The sequence below is a fragment of the Phocoena sinus genome, chromosome 2, assembly GCF_008692025.1.
Source record: "Phocoena sinus isolate mPhoSin1 chromosome 2, mPhoSin1.pri, whole genome shotgun sequence".
Classification (NCBI taxonomy): Eukaryota; Metazoa; Chordata; class Mammalia; order Artiodactyla; family Phocoenidae; genus Phocoena; species Phocoena sinus.
Window position 1 is genome coordinate 18,935,229 of NC_045764.1, and position 22,819 is coordinate 18,958,047.

Sequence of the window (22,819 nt, forward strand, 5' to 3'; positions counted from 1 at the left end):
CCTTAAGGAGAACTGATAAATAAAAGAATGATATGACATACATTTGGAAGTAATGAATCGAATGAACAGGCACAGGGTGATCACCTTGTAAGGCATTAGTACATTCTTAAAGATCTTATCTATAATCCAAAACTCACAAAAATTCAAGAACTAAGTTTAACACAGGACAGTATTTGTTTCCTGCTTAAACATCAAATGACAATAAAATAGTTTAACAACTTCCCTGTCCAGTTTTGAAATTACACAATGGTTCCTAATTATTTTTTTAATGTGAAGAAAATATTCACATTAAAAAAATAATTTTTTGAATTTTATTATTATTTTATATTGCACTTTAAGCACATAAAATGAAACAGTACTGCAATGGGCTCATAACAAAGACATAGCTGCAGTAGCCTAATACAAAGTAAACAAGGCTTGGATCTAGGTAACGTTAAGAGCCACAACCTAGAGCTAATAAAACACAACTAGAGGGGCTTCCCTGGTGGCGCAGTGGTTAAGAATCTACCTGCCAAGTAGGGGACATGGGTTCGAGCCCTGGTCCAGGAAGATCCCACATGCCGTGGAGCAACTAAGCCCGTGCACCACAACTATAGAGCTTGCGCTCTAGAGCCCGCGAGCCACAACTACTGAGCCCATGTGCCACAACTACTGAAGCCCGCGCGCCTAGAGCCCGTGCTCCGCAACAAGAGAAGCCACCGCCATGAGAAGCCCGCATACCGCAAGGAAGAGTAGCCCCCACTCGACACAACTAAAGAAAGCCCGCGTGCAGCAACAAAAACCCAACGCAGCCAACAAATAAATTTATTTATTAAAAAAACAACTGGGCTTCCCTGGTGGCGCAGTGGTTGAGAATCTGCCTGCCAATGCAGGGGACATGGGTTCGAGCCCTGGTTTGGGAGGATCCCGCATGCCGTGGAGCAACTGGGCCCATAAGCCACAACTACTGGGCCTGCGCATCTGGAGCCTGTGCTCCGCAACGAGAGGCCGCAACAGTGAGAGGCCCGCGCACCGCGATGAAGAGGGGCCGCCGCTCGCCGCAACTAGAGAAAGTCCACGCACAGAAACGAAGACCCAACACAGCCAAAAACATAAATAAAATTAAAACAAAAAACACAACTAGAAAACTCTGGCAAACTTACCATGACAAGTACAAATAATATCAAGAGTTGTGAGAAAGAATAATAGCAATGGGGAACAGGAAAATCAGCAGAAATATTCTACCCCCCAAAATAACCAGAACACCCTGAATAACCCTAAGAAACTCCCTCCCCGTGCGGTTATAAACAGTGAAATGAGAGTTTGACAGATTAACCTGAAAAAAAAAAAAAGTGTGGCCTTCAAAGCCAAGTACAACCCACCCCACCTACTCACAACCAGATACACATCTCATTCCTCCACTCCCATCCAATGCAGTATTGATGCCAAATCTTCCCAAACTGATCTTCAGCTTCAAGCCTCTCAATAAAAACCCTAACTGGGTTTCTCATGGTTTCAAAATATATACGGAAGGGCAAGGGGGAAAGAATGACCAAGACATGGTTTAAAAAACAAAAAAAGGAAGGGGAAGGTGGGGGCTTGCCTGCTGATATTTATTATAAAGCCAAAGTAAATAAAACAGTAGGGTTCTTAAAAAGGGTTAATGGACCAATTCAACAGAAGATACAACTCAGAAACAAACTCATGATCATAAGGAAACTTGTTACCTTACAATGACTGCACAGGAGAAAAGAATGCATTATTTAAATAGGGCAACTAGTTTGCCAGATAGAAACACAGAAAATGGATCCCTACCTCACGCTAGAGCGAAAAAACCAATTCCAGATTCATTAAACGTAAATAAGTGGCAAATTTATACTTGAAATATTACATTAATGAGAATGAACTACTATGAATGAAATACAGCTAAATAGTAGAAACATAACACTGAATTAAAAAAGCAAGCTATACTGGGCTTTGGTTTTGACTACATACAGCCTGAATCTATTTTTATTAAACCCAAACCCAAACAAAATTAAACAGTAACTATTTAAGGATACACATAATTTGTGATAAACTTTAAAAGGGCAAGGAAATAATGATAATAATGCCCCTTGGGAGTATAGATTGAAGCACAAAGGTAGAAAAAACAGAATTGACCATTTTCTAGTTAACTTTGGTGGTAGAGTCACAGATGTTTATTATAAAATTTGTTACATTTATTCTTTTGAATGTTATTTAGTATAATTTTTTTAAGTCTTTAAATTGCACAAAAAGTACAAATAGAGCACAGAGAGGGGCTTCCCTGGTGGTGCAGTGGTTGAGAGTCCGCCTGCCGATGCAGGGGACACGGGTTCGTGCCCCGGTCCGGGAAGATCCCACATGCCGTGGAGCGGCTGGGCCCGTTAGCCATGGCCGCTGAGCCTGCGCGTCTGGAGCCTATGCTCCGCAACGGGAGAGACCACAATGGTGAGAGGCCCGCGTACCGCAAAAAAAAAAAAAAAATAGAGCACAGAGAAAAAAATGACTACTATTCCTGGAGCATTATCAGAAGACTCCATAAAAGAAACCTCACTTTAGCCAGCCATATGTGGCAGGCCAAAGAGAAGAAAGTAGACTGGGGGTGGGGGTGGGGATTCCAAGCAAAAGGAACAGTATAAGCAAAGGCAAAGAGGCGTGAAAATACAACACCTGCCTAGAGATTAGAGAAAATTTTAAATAGCATGAATAAAAATGAGTTGAACTCTACTAAGAGTTATTAAAGAAAGACTAAAGAAATTAGGAAACCAAACTTGACAAGTTCTTTTTAAAGGGCCAAGCTGACCCTTCATAATGTGAGCAGAATGGGAATTGAATAGGAATAGGTAAAACAAATTGTGTAGAAAGCAAAGGTTCGAAGGAAAGAACAGTTACAATATTCCAAAAGTGATTCTATTTAAAAGAAAAACAGTGTTTTCCAAAATGAATGTTGAAATAAAAAGATAAATTTCACAAGTAGACAAGATTTTTAAATTGCCTTTTAAGACATGATTATTTAAAATTATTGTATGGAAATATGTTGTTTTAATTACACTCTCCCTTACCACTTTGGGAAGTTGGGGGGGTGGCGGGGTGTAAAGAAAGCATATGCTCCTTTTAAATATCCTCCAGAAAACAATCCTTTTTATTTATCAAAAGACAGGCGGGAAAGAAGTATGACATAGCAAAACTACTTAATATTTCACATATTTTCTTCAATATCATATCTGAAGGCCTACTAGCCCCAGAAATGACAGTGCCAATACAGCGAGGTCATTATAGGTTTCAAGCAAAGAACCTTGTATGTAAGTAAAAGCACAATAAATGCTTGCTGAATGAGTAACTACAGAATGAAAACCAAAACACTTTTGCCCTGAATAGAAAAAGGAGAGGAGTATGAAAGGGGTAGAAAAAGTGTAAAAGAGTCCTGAGACCAGCCACACAGAGAAAGCCTTCAGCTAAGAAAGAGACAATCTTTGTCTGTTACTGCTTATTTGGACCAGACTCTGGAAATGGCCCTATGCCCAAAATTCTGTGTTACAGAGCTTTGTTCAATAAGCTTGAAACAAGGTCCCAATCAACTGCGAAGTTAACTTGATTCAGAATGACCTATATATACACACTATAAAACAGACCTATTTAGAAAAGATGAGCTGCAAAATAAGACTCTGGTAGAAGAACATAATATAAAACACCCAGATCAGAATTATTCTGAAACATTTTATCCTGGGAAAAACTGGATCTGTCACTAATACTTTGGCCTACACCCAACTTTAGTACAACACAAGGACACTTTTCCGTCTCCTCCCCTCCTGCTTAAGAAATATAATGCACACTATACAACACTCTACATGGCAATTATGTGTCCACATCAAAAAACAATTTTTTGTGTTTAATTTAGTGATAATCATTTTTGATCCAAACCAGGATCTAAAGTAAATATGAGCTTTTAAGAGAACATTAGATCACAGTTCATCTTCTACATATCACTCATAAGCTTGTACTAATTCCCCAACTACTACTCTTTACCCAAGAATTAACATTTGTTTTAATATCTCATGAGTGTCCCTCCCCTCTCAAAAAGATGATATATTTAAAATTCTGTAGAAATGTCAGGCATTATAATCTAATGACTTCAAAAGCATAGACTCAGGAAGCACACTGCACAGATTTACAAGTAGACTCTACCATTTACTAGCTCTGTAGCCTTGAGCAAATTACTAAACTACTCTATGCCCTCAGTTTTCTTACCAGACAAATGAGGTTTAAAAACAAAGAATTTTATCAACCTCACACAGTTAATATGAGGATTAAATGAGGTAACATGTATAAAGGATTTTCAACAGTGTCTGGCATGGAAAGGACTAAATAAATGTTAGTATTATTTATTATTATCATCATTATTATTATTCTCTGTTCCCCATCCATATTGAAGTGTTTAACTCTGAGTTTACCAGATGATGTTAAACCTGTTAAAGCTTATAGCCAATAATAAATACAACTCTTATGAACAATCTTAGAAATTAAAAATTGTTACTTAATTCATTTAAGATGTTCCAGCTACATTAGACATATAACAAGGAGTGTAAATCAGTATTATCAGAAGAGTCAAATCCAACACTTTAAAAGGATCTGGATTGTACTTAATAATAACCTCTCTGAGCCTCATGTCTTTCATATTCATCACAGGAGTATTTTTGGTCCTGTAATAATTCTTACAAGAAAGGACACCATTTGGGGATATTTATACAGAAATAATATTTAAAGATACAAGTTGGTAGATTAAATTTAGAGATTAAATTTAGAGGATTGATTACATTATTTTATATTTATATATATATAATTGAATATATATATATTTTTTCCTCCCCAAAATGATAAAGGGAAATAAGAGGAGAAGAATCAGTGGACAAGAACTTCCAATAAATCACTGGATATCAGAAAGCAAATGGAAGCAAGGTAACTAACTGAACAGAACAACAGAAGAAGCTAAAACCCAAAACGCCCGTAGACAGCAAGGCAATTTATTCTAAAAGAAAAAAATAACCCTTGAGAGGCTCAGAATTTGGAAGCAACAGTTTCTTTAGACTACAAAAGTGAGGAACAGAATCAAAATCACAATGAGATAGATACCACTTGACATCCACTAGGATGGCTATTAAAAATAAATAGATAAAACAGAGATTGTGAGGATGTGGAGAAACTGAAACCTTGATACACTGCCAGTGGCAATGTAAAATGGTGCAGCCACTTTGGATAACAGTCAGCAGTCCCTTGAAGGGTTAAAGCCAGAGTTACCATAGGATCCAGCAATTCCACTCATAGGTATATAACCAATATAACTGAAAACATATGTCCACACAGAAACTTGTACACAAATGTTCACAGCAGCATTATCCATAATAGCCAAAAAGTAGAAACAGTCCAAATATCCATTAACTAATAAATGGATAAATCTGATATATCCATAAAACAATATTATTTGGCAATAAAAAGGAATAAGCACTGACACAGGCCACAATATGGATAAGCTTTGACAACATCATGCTAAGTGAAAGAAACCACTGCAAAGGACCACTTACTACATGATTCCATTTATATGAAATACCCAGAAGAGGCAAATCTACAGGGATAAAAAGTAAATTGTTAGTTGCTTAGGGCTAGGTGGAGAGAGGATTCAGGGATTGGGGAGTGAGAGCTAAGAAGGATAGGGGGTTTCTTTTTTGGGGTAATGACAATATTCTAAAATTGCTGTGGTGATGGATGTGTAACTCTGTGAATATAACAAAAGCCACTGAATTGTACACTTTAAGTGGGTAAATTCTATGGTATGTGAATTCTATCTCAATACAACTGCTTTTCTTTTAAAAGTGAGGAACAGAGCTAAAAGCTGGAGAATTGAGTGTCTATATACTGAACTGTTGAGTTCGCTGTCCTTCCACTCACCATGTTCTCAAATGCCAGCTTTTCCTCATAAACACAACTCTCATGAAAGAAATTAGAAAAACTCTTCACTGCAGAAACAGAACAGCACAAGAAAAGACTTCTAAATACTGAAGACTTGGGTGGGGCCCTGCCCAAAGCCCAACCCCCACAACTGACAGTCTCTGTCACATATTTATAGTTTCTACTTAAGCATTTCAGTTCCTCATTCTTAAACAGAAGCAGACTAGGATCACCAGATTATTTGATACAATATTGCATGGGGGGTGGGGGAGGACCTAAAAGAAAACAAAACAGAACAAAAAACAGAAAAAAAGAACATGAAAAAAAAAACTTGCAGAGCCTAGAGGAATCATTTTTAAAAGGATTTATATTATATGAAATACATATATTCATATGTCATATATGTTTATATATTATATGAAGAATAAAAGGTAATTCATTAATAAATAAGAATCCAACTTGTGAAAAAGAGCAAGAAAATTCTTAAAAATTAAAAATAGTAAAACTTAACAATATAAATATCTGATACACTGGAATTTATAGTTGAGGAAGTCTCCCAAAGATGTAGAAACTAGAAAGGAAAACAGTACTAAAATATTAATTCAGAAGGTCTAAGATCTGAATAGAACATCTAGAAAAAAAGAACAGAGAATACATGGGAAAAGAAATTATCAAAGAAATACACTAGACGCCCCACCCACCTGCAAAATATAGTAGCATATCCCCCAAGTGCCAGCATAATGTACTTTCAAAAGACCAATACCAGGCTTCCCTGGTGGCGCAGTGGTTGAGAGTCCGCCTGCTGATGCAGGGGACACGGGTTCGTGCCCCGGTCCGGGAAGATCCCACATGCCGTGTAGCGGCTGGGCCCGTGAGCCATGGCCACTGAGCCTGCACGTCCGGAGTCTGTGCTCCGCAATGGGAGAGGCCACAACGGTGAGAGGCCCGCGTACCACACACACACACACACAAAACCGGCCAATAAAAAAAAAAAGACCAATACCAAGTTATTTCCCTGTGAAATTTCAAAACATCACAGCTAAAGAGAATAAATATTCCAAAGGTTTCCAGAGAGAAAGACAAGTTACATACAAAGGATCTAGAATCAGAGACATATCAGACATCTCAGTGACAATACTGGAAGCCAGAAGAAATAGACTCTATTGCCTTTCGAAGGAAAATAATTTTCAGTCTAAAACTAAGGGCAGTACAGCACAGTGATAACAAGCAGATTCCAAAATGAGACTTCCTAGTTCAAATAATGCCATTTAATAGCTGTATGATCCTGAACAAGTAATATAACTTCTTTGTATAACAGTTTCTTCATCTGTGAAATGGGGTTGTTGTGAGAATTAATTCATAGGTGTTCATGTGTGTAAAAAGCCTGATACACAGTACTTACTAAAAAAGTGCTCTAGAAAGCAAGACTGGGTAAAGAAAGGGGCGATACAGAACTTAGCTTTTCACTATAATCCCTTAGGTAGTATCTCACAGGCTTGGACACACTCACATATTATCAGACGGACAGAGGGAATTGTGAAATGAAGCCCAATGATAACACCTGGGCAGAGAATAATATCTATATGCCTTTAGCTCAAATGAGACAGAAAAATAGAAAACAAAAATTTGTATTGAAAGAGAACCACCTGACCAGACAGTCAAAAAGGGAAACAGGATGTTGTAAGAGAGATTTTTGGTTTGGTTGAGCAGCAGAACCAGAGTAACCCAGGAGAGCCTGGGTCAGATTAAAGAAAAATGACACAGTTTGTTGATAAGGGTAAAACAGAGTACTTAAACAGAGAAACTGACTTTTTTTTTTTTTTTTTTTTTTGCAGTACGCGGGCCTCTCACTGTTGTGGCCTCTCCCGTTGCGGAGCACAGGCTCCGGACGCGCAGGCTCAGCGGCCATGGCTCATGGGCCTAGCCGCTCCGCGGCATGTGGGATCCTCCCGGACCAGGACACAAATCCATGTCCCCTGCATCGGCAGGCGGACTCTCAACCACTGCACCACCATGGAAGCCCAGAAACTGACTTTTAATCACAGTTAAATGACAAGCTTGTTCAAAGATGAGATTCACTGAGGTTTGGGGGGTTGGTTTTTGTTTTGTTTTCTTCTGAGGCTAAATTAAAAGCATTTTAAATTAAAAGATAATCGGAAAATAAACGTAATAGTAATAAGACCTTATATCTTATTAAAACTCAGGAATACCTTGCTAATATAAGGAATACCAACTGAGGCAATATGACAGATTAGATAACCTGAAAACTCTCCCACTTACAAACTTCCTAAACACACTTGATAGACTATGACAGCATCTTTTTAAAATTCAGTCCAATATTAAATAGAGCAAAGAAAATCCAGGGAGAAGGAGAAAGGAGGACTAAAACTCAGAGAAGAAAATATGAAAGAAGCTATCCTATAGGGGCTTGCTGGCCACTAACAAACAGGGTTAGACTTTTATGCCAAATGGGAACTAAATATAAAGCCTTGGCTTGCTGAAGGTGGGAAGATAGAACTGACATGGCAAAAGGAACTTTGCAAATGTGATTAAGTTAAAGGTCTTGAGAAAAGAAGATTATCCAGGATTACTGATGTGGGCTCATGTAATCACAAGGGTCTTTAATTAAAAGGGAAAGAGGGAGGCAGGACAGTTAGTGCTGATCAGAGTGATGCCATGTGAAAAAGAATCAACTGGCCATTTCTGGCTTGAAGATGGAGGAAGAGGCCACCAGCTAAGAAATGCAGGAAGCCTCTGGAAGCTAAAATAAGGCAAGAGAACAGCTTCTCCCATAGAATGTCCAGAAAGAACAATCCTGCCCACATCTCAAGTTTGGCCCCAGTGAAACCCATTTCATATTTCTAAGCTTCAGAACTATAAGATAATAAAGCTGTGTTAAGACATTAAGTTTGAGGTAATTGTTACAACACCTCTAAGACACAAATACACACACACACACACACACACACACACACACACACACACACACACACTGGAGAGGAAGGGGGGCAGTTATCCAAGATAGTATAACATGTTCCATGAAGTTTTCAGGTACAAAACTCTAAATAGTCCTGGACTGATAGTATCCCTAAAACACTTGGCAGAACAAAACTGTCTAGGAATAATCAATTTATCTTATCAATGTATTACCCTTAGCCTGCAGAGAGATCTCAAAGATGAGATCTTAAGTTGAGCTCACAATCAAAATTTATAAAACACATAAGGAAATAATTCACCAAAAGCAGGAGGCAGCATACACACATCACATATGCACGTACATATACGTGCACACATACACAATAAGGCCTCCAAAGAATGTTAATCCAAAAGAGAATGTTAATCCAGAGGAAGGAAGGAGGGAAGGAGGGAAAAGAGAAGAAAAGAAAAGAAAAAGAAAAAATAACAATAGATGACATGAATAAAAAGTACAAAATAATGGTGGTTCATCTGAATCCAAATATATCAATAACTACATTAAGTACAAATGCAATAAATGCCCCAGTTAAAAGAAATATCACACTGTATTTTTTTTTTTTAATTTTTATTTTTGGGCTTGCAGCATCTCAGTTCCCCAACCAGGGACTGAACCCAGGCCATGGCAATGAAAGCCTGGAATCCTAAGCACTAGTGCACGAAGGAACTCTCACACTGTATTTTTTTAAATCCAGTTATTCTTAAAAGAGACAAATCTTAACAGGAAAAAGTTGAAAGTAAAAAGAATGGAAAAGTTCACTTTGTGATACAGCAGAAACTAACACAACATTGTAAAGCAATTATACTCCAATATAGATGTTAAAAAAAAACAAAACTAAACTACATTACCAGAGGCCAGGATAGTGATCACCTTTGGGAAGGAGAGGAGGGGTGGCAGGTGGGAAGAACATAAGGATGATTGGCTATGTTGTAGGTCTTGATGAATACACAGGTTTTTCCTTTGTGATAATTCATTAAAAATGTAGGTTTACGTTTTGTGCATTTTCTATGTGTGTTATACTTCAATAAAAGGTTAAAAAAAATTTTTTTAAAGAATGGAAAAGATAAATTCTATATATTAATATGTAGTATAATGATATCAAGACAAAATAAACTGTAATTTTAAAAAACCCTAGAGCCAGAGAATCCTTTATTCCATAGTAATGCTGTCTTTCATCAAAAATATTTTTACATGAATTTACTCAATGGAGGTTTTATACTTTGCTCTTCAAAAGAACAAACCAAAAACATTAGAGAAGCTACTTTCATGCCAAGCTTGGTGGGGGAACAGTTTTAGAAAAAATGAACACGTGGGACGGCACATAAAACTGCAGGTGGCTAGAAAGGAAACCAGCTCTAAGGAAAAATAACTAAAAATAGTCTTAGAACAGTGATTCTGACTGACTTCATTTGGATTTTCAAATTATTTCAGAGCTAAAATGTATACAATTTGTTTTTAACCAAGATGGTTGGTTATTTTAGAAATAAGTTCTGCCATAATTAAATATACTTATTTATATCTTAGAAGTTCTCAAGTATCACTTGCAATTCAGAACCAAAGGATTTTTAAATCTGAAAATTTTTTAGCTCTGAAACGATCTTAATGACAAAATATAGCAAAATCAATTATTCCTGATTAGTTGAAATAAAAATTCCTATGACAGCAAATTTTGTTGGATCTCTAACAAAATATTTTTAGGGATATTATGCCTTGATGTACATGCCAGATTCTTTATAGATTTCCTCTATCTTTATATATATTATTATGGATTTACAAGCCCTAATGCTAGAAACACTTAGAAAAAGACTTAAAAGTAAACAAAAAAAGTTTCTTTAAAAAATTAAGACAATGGAGCTTCCCTGGTGGTGCAGTAGTTGACAGTCCGCCTGCCGATGCAGTGGACACGGGTTCGTGCCCCGGTCCGGGAAGATCCCAATGCCGTGGAGCGGCTGGGCCCGTGAGCCATGGCCGCTGAGCCTGCGCGTCCGGAGCCTGTGCTCCGCAACGAGAGAGGCCACAACAGTGAGAGGCCCGCGTACCTCAAAAAAAACAAACAAACAAACAAAAATAAAAAAAAATTAAGACAATGAAAGTGGTTTTTAAATAGGAAGCTATTGCCTCCAAAAAGTTATCTTTAATTTATCACATGAATCTAATCATGAAGAAACAAACATATTCATATTGACATTCTACAAACTGACTGGCCTATAATTTTCAAAAGTATCAAGGTCAGGTGAAGTCAAGGGTAGACTGAGGAACTGTTGCAGTTTGAAGAAGGCTGAGGAGACATGATAACTAAATGCTTCTGAACTGGGTCTTTTTCCCATAAAGCTACTGAACAAATTGGCAGATAAGTAGAATGTGTGGATTAGATGGTAATTAACCTGATTTTGATGACTTTTATGGCTATGCAGTAGCATGTACTTATGTATAGAAAATACACACCGAAGTATTCAGGAGTGATGGGGCATCATAGCAGCAGGTTATTCTCAAACAGTCCAAAACAAAAAAGTTCTTTGTCCTGTACATGCAATTTTTCTGTGAGTTTAAAATTGTCCCTCCTCCCCCTCCAAAAAAATATTTTAAGTCATCTTTACTACTCAGTGATAAAAATGAGAGCAAGACTTTTTTTTTTTTTTTTTTTTCAAGTTCAATGATTCAGAGGTATTTAGCAATCAATGTTCCATTAATCTGCAGAGGAACACAACCAAATATGGTTTCTCTAAAATAAGGATACAACTTTTGAAATTAAAAGGGGATGGCCCCATTCAAAACTGTTACACACAACGGGGAGAGGCCACAACAGTGAGAGGCCCACGTACTGCAAAAAAAAAAAAAAAAAAAAAAACTGTTACAAATTCTAATGGCCCTAAAGTCTCTGCATTGGGCTCCTCTAAAGAGATTCTGAGACCTTCCACTATAACTTCCTTCCCTTTTATTTGTTGAATAAATAGACATATGCATGCTAGACACCAGAAATACAGCAAAGGTCACAGTGAACCCTATGGAAGGCAGACGGTGAATAGGACAAATTAACGATGTAATTCTAATAATAAATGCGATGAAAGGGAAGTATAGGACGCTATAAAAACAACTAACAGAATTCTAATAGGATGTGCGCAGGTGGGAGCCAGGCCAGAAAGGGGAATTGGGGAAAACCACCCTTTAATAAAATTTAGGGTTAGACCTCAAGGATGAGTGGGAGTTAGCCAGGTGAAACATGTCTGTAACAATAGAAGCCAGGACACTGACAGGCAGAGATTTCTCATCCCTGGAATTTAAAGGTCCTAGGTGGGTTAGTAGTAAGGGATAAGGCTAAAAATAAAGGCAGGTGCCAGGCCTCTTAAAGAAACTTAAATGCTGTTAAAAAGATTTTAAGATTTTTCTTGCAGTCACTGATTTTCAAATCTTTCTGTTGTTCATCCTAATTTCAAATCAACTCTTACACAGAATCTCATTATGTAACATAAACAAAAGTAGCACTGTCCTGTCTGAAGTAGAAAGAGGGTGCTTTAGAACTTCACCAGCTGAGCTTCCTGCTTCCCTAAGTGAGGGCAAAGGCAAAAACAGGAGGAAAGAGAGGGGGCAGTATCAGAAATAACACATGGTTGGCTGTATTAGCCAGATTTCCAATCAGAAACTGATGAACTATTCCAATTAGAAAAATTCAAAGAGCATTTATAACATAGACGGACTAAATACAAAGGAATGGTGAGGGATAGGGGAACGGAAAGGAAGGTACAGGAACTAGTGTTAGCAGCAGCAACAGCACCCCTAAATCCAAAAGGACAAGGGCAGGAGAGATTACCAGAACGAGGAAGAGAAAGTCACACAGACAAGACTACCAGGAAGGGCTTTATTGAGGGGAATAATGACTTGTCTTGGGACACAGCCAGTCCACCAGGAAGAAACCAGGGAAATAAATATTCTGAGCTTACCTTTCTCACTGCTTCCGATCTACCCATGTCCACACTGGCTGCACCCTATCTGAAGCCGGAAGTCACAGACGCCCATTGACATAATCCATACAGTAAACCTCCCAGGGTAAAGACCAGCGGGGAGAGAACAGATCAGGAAGAACAAACATAAGCTATCTGTCATGAAGGAGTAGGCACAGAAGTACAAGGAAAGATCAAACCTAGCCTTCTGGAACCAAGGAAAAGGTTTCCATGAGACCAGGACAATTAAGCTGAAGTCTAAACAGTGAGCAGGAGTGAGCCAGGCAGAGGAAATCAGGGAGACAGACATTCTAAGCAAAGGGACTATAGCCACTACAGCACACACTGCTAGAGCTCTGAATGAGGAGGCTTGAAGCACAGAGTGTGAAGGGAGGGAAGGAATGAAGCTAGAAAGGCAAGGGAAGACAAGACCATGCTTGCATCAATACCACACCAACAATCCAGCCTTTGTCCTGAAGGCAAAGTTTAAGGATTGAAATATCATCTGATAGAGGTGGGTGTGGGTTTTTAATAAAAGTAATAGGCACAGAGATTTTCTTTTTAATGGTAATGGTCAATTCTCGCTCTTATCTGTTGACCAGCTCCTGCCTGGTTGTTTCACAAGAACTGCAAGGCAGAGTGTGAGTATGGAGAAGACGGCAAACACTGACACTATGTAATTACAGGTTCTAATCCACTTCAGCCTTTTTTTTAATTCTCCACACTTGGACTTTCTCAGGGAACAGGTGGGCAAAAATATTTTCAGTGACCACATTAAGTTCTATGTTTAAGATTCTGAACCAAATCATTGATAATTCAAAATTTACATGGTAAGGAATGTTTTATTTAAGATGGGGGAAAATAATGTTGATTGGAGGGGGAATTGAAGAGATGCTGAATATAAGAGAAAGAATGGATGATTAGCTATGATGACTAATAATGCCAACGTGTTATATCCAGGTGTTAGGCTAAATGCTTTACATGCAATTCTTTATTTCATCTCTAAGGTCAGCTCTATAGTCCCAATTTTGCATATGAGAAAACTAAACTCAAAAAAGTTAGGTTATCTGATCAAATCACATGCTGGCAGAACTAGGATTCAAACCCAGATCTTTATGACTTCAAAGCAGACCATACCACACTGTCTTATTCAAAAAATACTTTTCAAACCACCTCTTAAGCTCTGGTTAACTACGTACTGAGGATACAGAGATGAGGAGCTCCTGGGGCACAATCGGTCGGGGTGTGGTACTTACACAGGATGATCTTTACCTTCAAAGAGAGAGGAAGGGGAGACAGACATGTATCGATACCTCAAGTCACTGATACAAGGAGGAAGACGGCAGAGCACAGATTGCATCAGTAACCCTACCCTGAGCTAATCAGTGAAGGCTTCATCTGGTGCTTATGTTAAGCAGAACAGAGATGAACAAAGTTAATTCCAAGTAAGACAAACAGATTACGGAAAAGCAAAGAAGCACAAAATTGCATGCTGTGTTTGGAACACTTCAAGAAGTTGAGCATGGCAGGAATGTGATGAGAGCTGGAAGAGACCAGACCAAAGGGCCTTTTATGCCACGCTAAGGTATCTGAGGTTTAAACCACAGGAAGTGAAAAACCATTTCCAGGCTTTGAAACAAGATTAGGCAACTGTAAAGACTCAGCAACTGATAAGGAGGTTCAAGCTATAGCCTGGTGAATGGCTTACAGACAACGAAAAGGTCAGAAGATCTAGAAAGAAACTCCCAAACTAACCGCTTATAATCAAAACAGAAGAAGGAGGGTTCCAAAGTCCCCCCCCCTTTTTTTTTTTCTGTGGTACGTGGGCCTCCCACCGCTGTGGCCTATCCCGTCGCGGAGCACAGGCTCTGGATGCGCAGGCCCAGCAGCCATGGCCCACGGGCCCAGCCGCTCCGCGGCATGTGGGATCCTCCCGGACCGGGGCACGAACCCGCGTCCTCTGCATCGGCAGGCGGACTCCCAACCACTGTGCCACCAGGGAAGCCCCCAAAGTCCCTTTTTGAAAAACATAGCCCTTATTCTAAGTGAGATGAGACCAGTCCCCAGTTATTACTATTGATTAGGACAGAACTAAAATATGGTTTAGCCCAAACTTTGTGATCAACAGGTAGGGGTTTGGAGGTTTGCTTCCTCAATACCACAAAGAGACTATCTGAGGCAGAATATGGGCTTGGGTGATTCATTTCTCCAAAAAGCATATTGAACAGAGGCAGGATAGCCTGCTGTTTGCCTTAAAAGTAAAGAACAGAGTCTCCAGTTTCCAAAGGATCCTCTTTCCCTTGCTTCAAGGCTTAATCACATCAGTCTGCCATCTGATGATGGTTAGGGAAGACTGATATTCTCTTTTTCTGCTAAACATGCTGGTCTGATTCAGGAGCTGTATATTTCCCACCAAGCAGGTAAGAGAAGCAGAGAAGCAACAAAAGCATATACTTACTCCCCTAATGAAACACAAGCTGTCATTCAGCTTTATCAATGAAACCAAATCAAAGAGAAATGAACTACAATTTAGAACTTCAGATTTATTTTTCCAAACTAACCTCCAGGTACATTCCTCATTCCAAACAAAACCTACATTCTAGTCACCCTGAACAAGACATCATGTCTTTGTCTAACGCCATTGCCTCAGACTGGAATGCATCTGCACTCCATGTCAATATGATAAATGCACAGGCTCCCTTCAAACCCCAACTTAAATGTCACTCCTTCAGCGCCACCCAAACTACATGCCCACAGGACTTTTTTCTCTATTCAAATGTTTATTAAATATTTCCATGTATTGTATTGAATAGTATACAGACCAACCCCTCCTAAATAGAAATTTTAACAAACACTTACTGAATGCTAAGCTTATGGCAGGTTTAGTGCTAGGTTCTAGAATTTTTTTAATTGAATAACAATACAATCTGCTGCCTTTCAAAAACTCCCCAACTACAATAAAAAACATGCATAGTAAAGGTAGCATTTAGGGTAAATGGATAAGGAAAAAAAGAGAAAAAAGACCAGAATGAAAATCAATGCAATGGATGAAAATCAATTCTACCACACACTCTTCCATAAAACTGAAGAGGAGGGAATACTGTCCAACATATTTTGTAAGACCAGCACTACACTAACACCAAAACCACAGACCAATAACCACTGGTATGTATATTTTACCAAACACACACAAAAACTTTAAAAAAAAAAAGAAGAGTAGGTTTACTGAACCCAAAGCTAAAGCTGAAAGTGGTAATGACTAGTCAGTCAGTAAGAAAATGAGTAAGGACTCCATATTTCTAGGCTACCTATTGATACTATATTGCCAGTTAATTAAATGTGAATTTAAAGCTTTTTACAAGCTGTTACCTGTGAGATATGATTGATGGAAGACTCCATTCTCCGAAGCTGAGAGGCTTGGATGTCCAGCAATTGGAGTACATTGTTAGCCAATGCATTTATTTGATAAGCAACACTAGCTAGGGATTGTGTTGTGTAGGCTTTGGTCTCTTCTAAAGCTTTTCTCTTGTCTGTAGCCTGAAATAAGAACAAAAACAACCAATATTTATTTAGGTTAACATTCATTAAACATCTGTTCTATAGAAAGGCAGAGTTATAATTTATGTTTTTTAATAGAAAAGCCCAACTGAATCAAAAAATTTATCGGACCAGTCTGATGAACCACAAAGCACTCTACCCTTGGACCCTAATAAAGGCACGTGCCTCAGGTCCTACTGCTCACTCTCTGCCTGCACCCTGCACTGACCTCCCCACGTGTCCCCTCAAGGCATGCTGTGTATCTCCTCCAGGACCTGTGAGTAATAAATGTCTCTATTTCACTTTCCCTTCTAGTCTTTTTTTGAACCTTGAGCTCACCATCCATGACACCCTGGGGCTCTAATTAATAAATGTTAATTTAACAAAAAAATCACATCTACTAGTCCAGTGATATGCACTATAAATCCATTCTACCTTACATTCCTGTTTACATTAATCACCATCAGAAATCCAAACCCCCCATTAACCATTACAACCAAGCTTCTCATCTCCACAAAAACTACTGTAAATCTTATGACCCCACCCTTTACCCATCCATTCTTCCCAAACTCTAGTACACAACTCAGAGTCAAACAGTAAGAAATGTTCAGAAACAAAGTTCAGAGCAAAATTCAAATACAAGTGATAAACTCTGGGGGGCAGGGGGAGGTGGAGGGAATGGAGGGGGGCAGGGAGTAGGGTGGCCAGCAACTTGTATAACAATATGTAATCTAAAAATTAAAAGGCCAAGAGTAAATAGAAACAATGGAACAGAGATCTAACAGTTCAAAAAAAAAAAAAGAAGCAATGCAACCACTCTTAACCTTTTTTAAAAAAATCCAACATCGCTCATCACAGACAAATGCAGATGCAAACTAATATAAGATATTATTTCTCACCTACCCATCCAGCAAAAATCCAAAAGTGGGACAAGGTACTCTGCAAAGTTGTGGGAAAGACTCTCTGATACACTGCTGGTGATAGCCAGCAAAATTACACATGGATTTATTTTCTGTCCCAGTAATTTCACTTTTAGGAATCTATCTCAAATAATCACTGGCAAAAATATTATGTAATTATTCATTACAGCACTATTTGCAATAGAAAAGACTAGAAACAACTGATATAACCAGTGATGGGGGACTGGTTGAATAAACTATGGGACCTCCAAACAGCAGAGTACTATACAGCTCTAAGAAGGAACGTTGAGGGATGTCATTATTACCACTACACTCGATCTCCAGAATATTGCTAAGGTGAAAAAAAAAAACACAAGATAGAAAATAAAAATGTTTATTGAATGCTATTACTTAAGAAATGGGGAAAGATACACATATATATGTTTTTATTTTTTAAGAAAAAAGGATAAAACATCTTTAAAAAATTACATATGGGGTCAGGGGTAAATAGGTTGGCGAGAACATGGATAAGATTCTTTAAACATACCTTGTTTTTAGATTTGTTTTGGGAACTATGTAAATAATTCATACAATTATAACAAAATTAAATTTTAAAAAGGAATTTCCCAAAATTAAATGTAAAATTAATCAAATGAACCTAACTGTGCATCCAATTAGTGGCTTAACCAGAAAGAAAATATCCTAAAGCTTCAAAGCACAGAAATTTGATTGTACATTCTTTTTTTTTTCGGTATGCGGGCCTCTCACTGTTGTGGCCTCTCCTGTTGCAGAGCACAGGCTCCGGCAGCGCGGGCCCAGCCACTCCGCGGCATGTGGGATCTTCCCAGACTGGGGCACAAACCCGTGTCCCCTGCACCGGCAGGCATCCCCTGCATCGGCAGGCAAACTCTCAACCACTGCGCCACCAGGGAAGCCCTGATTGTACATTCTTATTGGGGCTTATCCTTAGGACGAAAACAACTGAAAGAGGAAAACAAAAAAATACTAAAGCTGTTTTCAATCACTTTGTTGCTGATGGTTTTTTTGGAATTATTATCCTGAGACTATTGTTTGTATAGTGTGGGACAAAGCAAGTCATTACTTATGTTTAAGTCATTGAGACCTGAGATGTTTGGCATAATTCAAAAGAGATTCTGATGTAAGAAGAATGAAGTTAAGAAAAAACTATAGCTCTGGATTTAAACTGAAAGCATTCATTTGAACCTAATTTTGATTTTATCACGTATTATATATCAATATCCTAACTCTGTCCAATGAAAAGGCCTAAATGTAAAACATGGTGACTGTAGTTAACACTGTACTGCATAATTGAAATCTGCTAAAAGGGTAGAACTTACATGTTCTCAGCAAAAAAAAAAAAAAAAAAAAAAAAAAGATATACATGAAGTAATGGATGTGTTAACTAAGTATTGTCAATGGAATGATAGCAGATACAGGTGCTACTTCCAGGCCTAGACGTAAAAACTTTCCATGCGTCTTCCGATGCAATGGTTAAAGTAAAATGTAGCCCTACCAAAAAAATAAAGCTGTATTTAACAGAAACCATTTTACACTGCTTCTATTTTAAATTTAAATTTAAAATAATTAAAAATCAAATAAAATTTTAAAATTCATTTCCCCAAACTAGCCACATTTTAAAGTGCTCAAGAGCCATATGTAGATTGTGGCCTTACTGGAGACAGTGCAGTTCTAGTCACAGTTAACTTCCTCTATAGACCATGGATTTAAAAGTTAAATCTGCACAAGAATTACTGTTGTCACTTATTTCAGGTTTGTAAGTTTAGTATACAATAGTTGGTCTCCCTCATTCTTTGTTTTTTTTTTTTTTTTTTTTTTTGTGGTATACGGGCCTCTCACTGTTGTGGCCTCTCCCGTTGCGGAGCACAGGCTCCGGACGCGCAGGCCCAGCGGCCATGGCTCACTGGCCCAGCCACTCTGCGGCATGTGGGATTTTCCCGGACCAGGGCACGAACCCGTGTCCCCTGCATTGGCAGGCGGACTCTCAACCACTGCGCCACCAGGGAAGCCCTTCTTTGGTACTTTTACTGTATTAACTACCAAGCAGCCTTAGTATGTTCCAAAGGATCACACAAAATGGATTATAAACCAGAAGACAAATAGCCAGCACTTCTCCAAGGAGCTAAAACAGACACTGTTAATCAATAATAGCAGTCTTCCTACAAAAGTCTATATACTTTTAACTAATCACTCTAGGAGCTGACACGTGATACATAACCCATTTGCCATCCCTGTCTTATGCCACTTATGAAGTTTGCTTAAAATGGAAATAAAAGTATTCAGCTTTAAAGGAAAAGTTAATTATTTAAAAGAGCTAAACTCAAAAAAAACAATGTAGCCAAGAACTAAACAGGAAATTCTTTAGATAACTGAATTTTCTGAAGAGCCCATATATAAAACTAGCTCTCTTCTTCCTCATTTATCCACCTATGGATACCAAGCTTAGCTAGAGAAAAGAAACTTTTCAAGTAAAACTACTCCTATTAAGTCCTTTTCTTGCCCCTCAAGGTGACTACACAGGCAAAATAATCTCGTTTTTCACTCCCTAAAGTGGAAATTACGGAGTTATAAGCAATCTCTCTCATACCTATACATTTATCTTTAACCACATTTCCTCTCCCTTATTCTCAACCTTCACATACGACCACAAGAAAAACCTTTCTACCTCTATTACAAGTAATTACTTAAACCCCAAAAGAGACAGAGAGAACATCCTTGTCATGAGTATGCTTAAAAAGTAATGTAGGGGAAAAAAAAAAAAAAAAAAGTAATGCAGGGCTTCCCTGGTGGCACAGTGGTTAAGAATCTGCCTGCCAATTCAGGGGACACAGGTTCGAGCCCTGGTCCAGGAAGATCCCACATGCTGCAGAGCAACTAAGCCTGTGAGCCACAACTACTGAGCCTGTGCTCTAGAGCCCGTGAGCCACAACTACTGAGCCCGCATGCCACAACTACTGAAGCCCACGTGCCTAGGGCCCATGCTCCACAACAAGAGAAGCCACCACAGTGAGAAGCCTGTGCTCACCAGAACCAGAGAAAGCCCACGTGCAGCAACAAAGACCCAACTCAGCCAAAAATAAAATGAATTTAAAAATTTAAAAAGTAATGCATTCTAAGTGAAAAAAATACTATATGGTTTCATTTTTGCCTGCTTTTTTAACAAAGAGAGAGAGAAATTTAAAAGTTAATGTACCATGGTCCTATCATTCAAATTGACCTTGTTAACAGTTTAGTGTATTTTCTTCAAAGTCTCTCAAGTACATGTATGTATACAAGAATGTAAAACTTACCATACTCTATAGCTACATAACCTTTTTTCATTTAAAAATATACCATGAGTATGTTCCCATGTCCTATTTTTCTCTTCCTATTCTTTTTTAAAAAACAATTTTCAATAGCTTCATGATTATGGCAGTAACTGATTGTTGCCTACTCTCATTTTAATTCCTCTAATATTAAGACCCTGATTTTAATCAGGGCATCAATGTGAAAAGCAAGTTCAAATCCAACTTCCTCTAAATAACCAAACAAGAGATGGCATTATTTCGTAGTTGTAGGAATCCAATGGAAAACATGTACAGTGAATTACAAATATCTCCTACTGTTCCCCTGGTTAGCATAGAGTCTTATATATATGTAGAAAGAGTAATATGATAACCCCATGTATCTGTCCTTCAACTTCAATAAATGTCATATTTAGTTTTAAAAATTCACATTTTATTTGGTTTTATAATGCTTGCAAAGTTTTATATCTAAAATATATTAAAAATTAAGTTTCACTGATTTTTAAATGAAGTCAGGACCCTTAGAAAATATCTTAAAATACCCATTTTAATACAGATTTTTTTTTAAGGAACTGTTTTTCTTTTTTTTATATAAATTTATTTATTTTATTTTTGGCTGTGTTGGATCTTCATTGCTGCGTGCAGGCTTGTCTATGGTTGCGGCGAGCAGGGGCTACTCTTCGTTGCAGTGCACAGCTTCTCATTGCAGTGGCTTCTCTTGTTGTGGAGCACGGGCTCTATGCATGTGGGCTTCAGTAGTTGTGGCACACGGGCTCAGTAGTTGTGGCTCGCAGGCTCTAGAGTGCAGGCTCAGTAGTTGTGGCACACGGGCTTAGTTGCTCTGCGGCAGGTGGGATCTTCCCAGATGCAGGCAGATTCTTAACCACTGCGCCACCAGGGAAGCCCTAGATATTTTTATATCATATGAAATAAATACCAAAACATCAATACTGTCATTTTGCTCTAGCTCCACCTTAAATCTGTATTCCTCAAACACTACTACTGTTGATTTATTAAAAGTACTTGTTGGGGCTTCCCTGGTGGCGCAGTGGTTGAGCGTCCGCCTGCCGGTGCAGGGGACACGGGTTCGTGCCCCGGTCCGGGAGGATCCCGCATGCCGCGGAGTGGCTGGGCCCGTGAGCCATGGCCGCTGAGCCTGCGTGTCCGGAGCCTGTGCTCCACAACGGGAGAGGCCACAGCAGTGAGAGGCCCGCATACCGCAAAAAAAAAAAAAAAAAAAAAAAAAAAAAAAAGTACTTGTTGGTACTTCTTGGTGGCGCAGTGGTTAAGAATCCGCCTGCCAATGCAGGGGACACGGGTTTGAGCCCTGGTCCAGGAAGATCCCACATGCCGCGGAGCAACTAAGCCCATGTGCCACAACTACCAAGCCTGCACTCTAGAGCCCGCAAGCCACAACTACTGAGCCTGCATGCTGCAACTGCTGAAGCCCAGGAGCCTAGAGCCAGTGCTCCACAACAAGAGAAGCCACCGCAGTGAGAAGCCTGTGAGAAGCCTGTGCACTGCAACAAAGAGTAGCCCCCACTCGCCGCAACCAGAGCAAGCCCACACGCAGCAACGAAGACCCAACGCAGTCAAAAATAAAATAAATAAACAAATAAATAAATTTACTTTTTAAAAAAAAAAGTACTTGTTTATTGGGAATTTCCTGGAGGTCCAGTGGTCAGGACTCTGTGCTATCACTGCAGAGTGGGCAGGTTTGATCCCTGGTTGAGGAACTAAGATCCCTCAAGACACGCAGTGAGGCCAAAAGAAAAAGAAGTATTTGTTTATTTATTTTACAAGTCTAATAAAACTAATCACTTTCTCCCAACTCTTCTCTGTAACATTTTAGCTGTATAATTAAGTTCCAAACAAACACTAACCTATAAACTAACTTTAAGAGCATCATTTCTAATATAGGGCCCAACTATTGAAAGATGTCCTACAGGGAAAACAGAGCCTATACCTAGCACATATCCTACAGTACTAGCCTAATAACATTTCAGAAAAATAGTATGACAAATTAAAATGTTCTCTTTCTTACTTACCTTGAACCTTCTTTAAAGTCTGACAAGAGGATTTGAAAATAGTTTGTTTTCTTTGAGGAACAATAATTTGTCTGTGTCCTAACTGCAAGTGGTTTAATAACCCTGCTTAGGTAACAAAACAGGGGTCTCATGGGCATTTAAAACAAAAAGTTTTAAC

At 38.7% G+C, this 22,819-nt stretch overlaps 1 protein-coding gene across 18 annotated transcripts in view; it reads right to left on the reverse strand.

Moving 5' to 3' along the window:
• ABI1 (abl interactor 1) overlaps positions 1-22,819 on the reverse strand; it is a 104,575-nt gene that overhangs the window by 45,118 nt on the left and 36,638 nt on the right. For all 18 annotated transcript variants that reach the window (XM_032624126.1, XM_032624120.1, XM_032624119.1 and 15 more), the window contains exon 2: positions 16,225-16,392. In XM_032624126.1, coding sequence (XP_032480017.1) covers positions 16,225-16,392 — 168 coding nt within the window. The remainder of the gene's footprint in view (positions 1-16,224; positions 16,393-22,819) is intronic.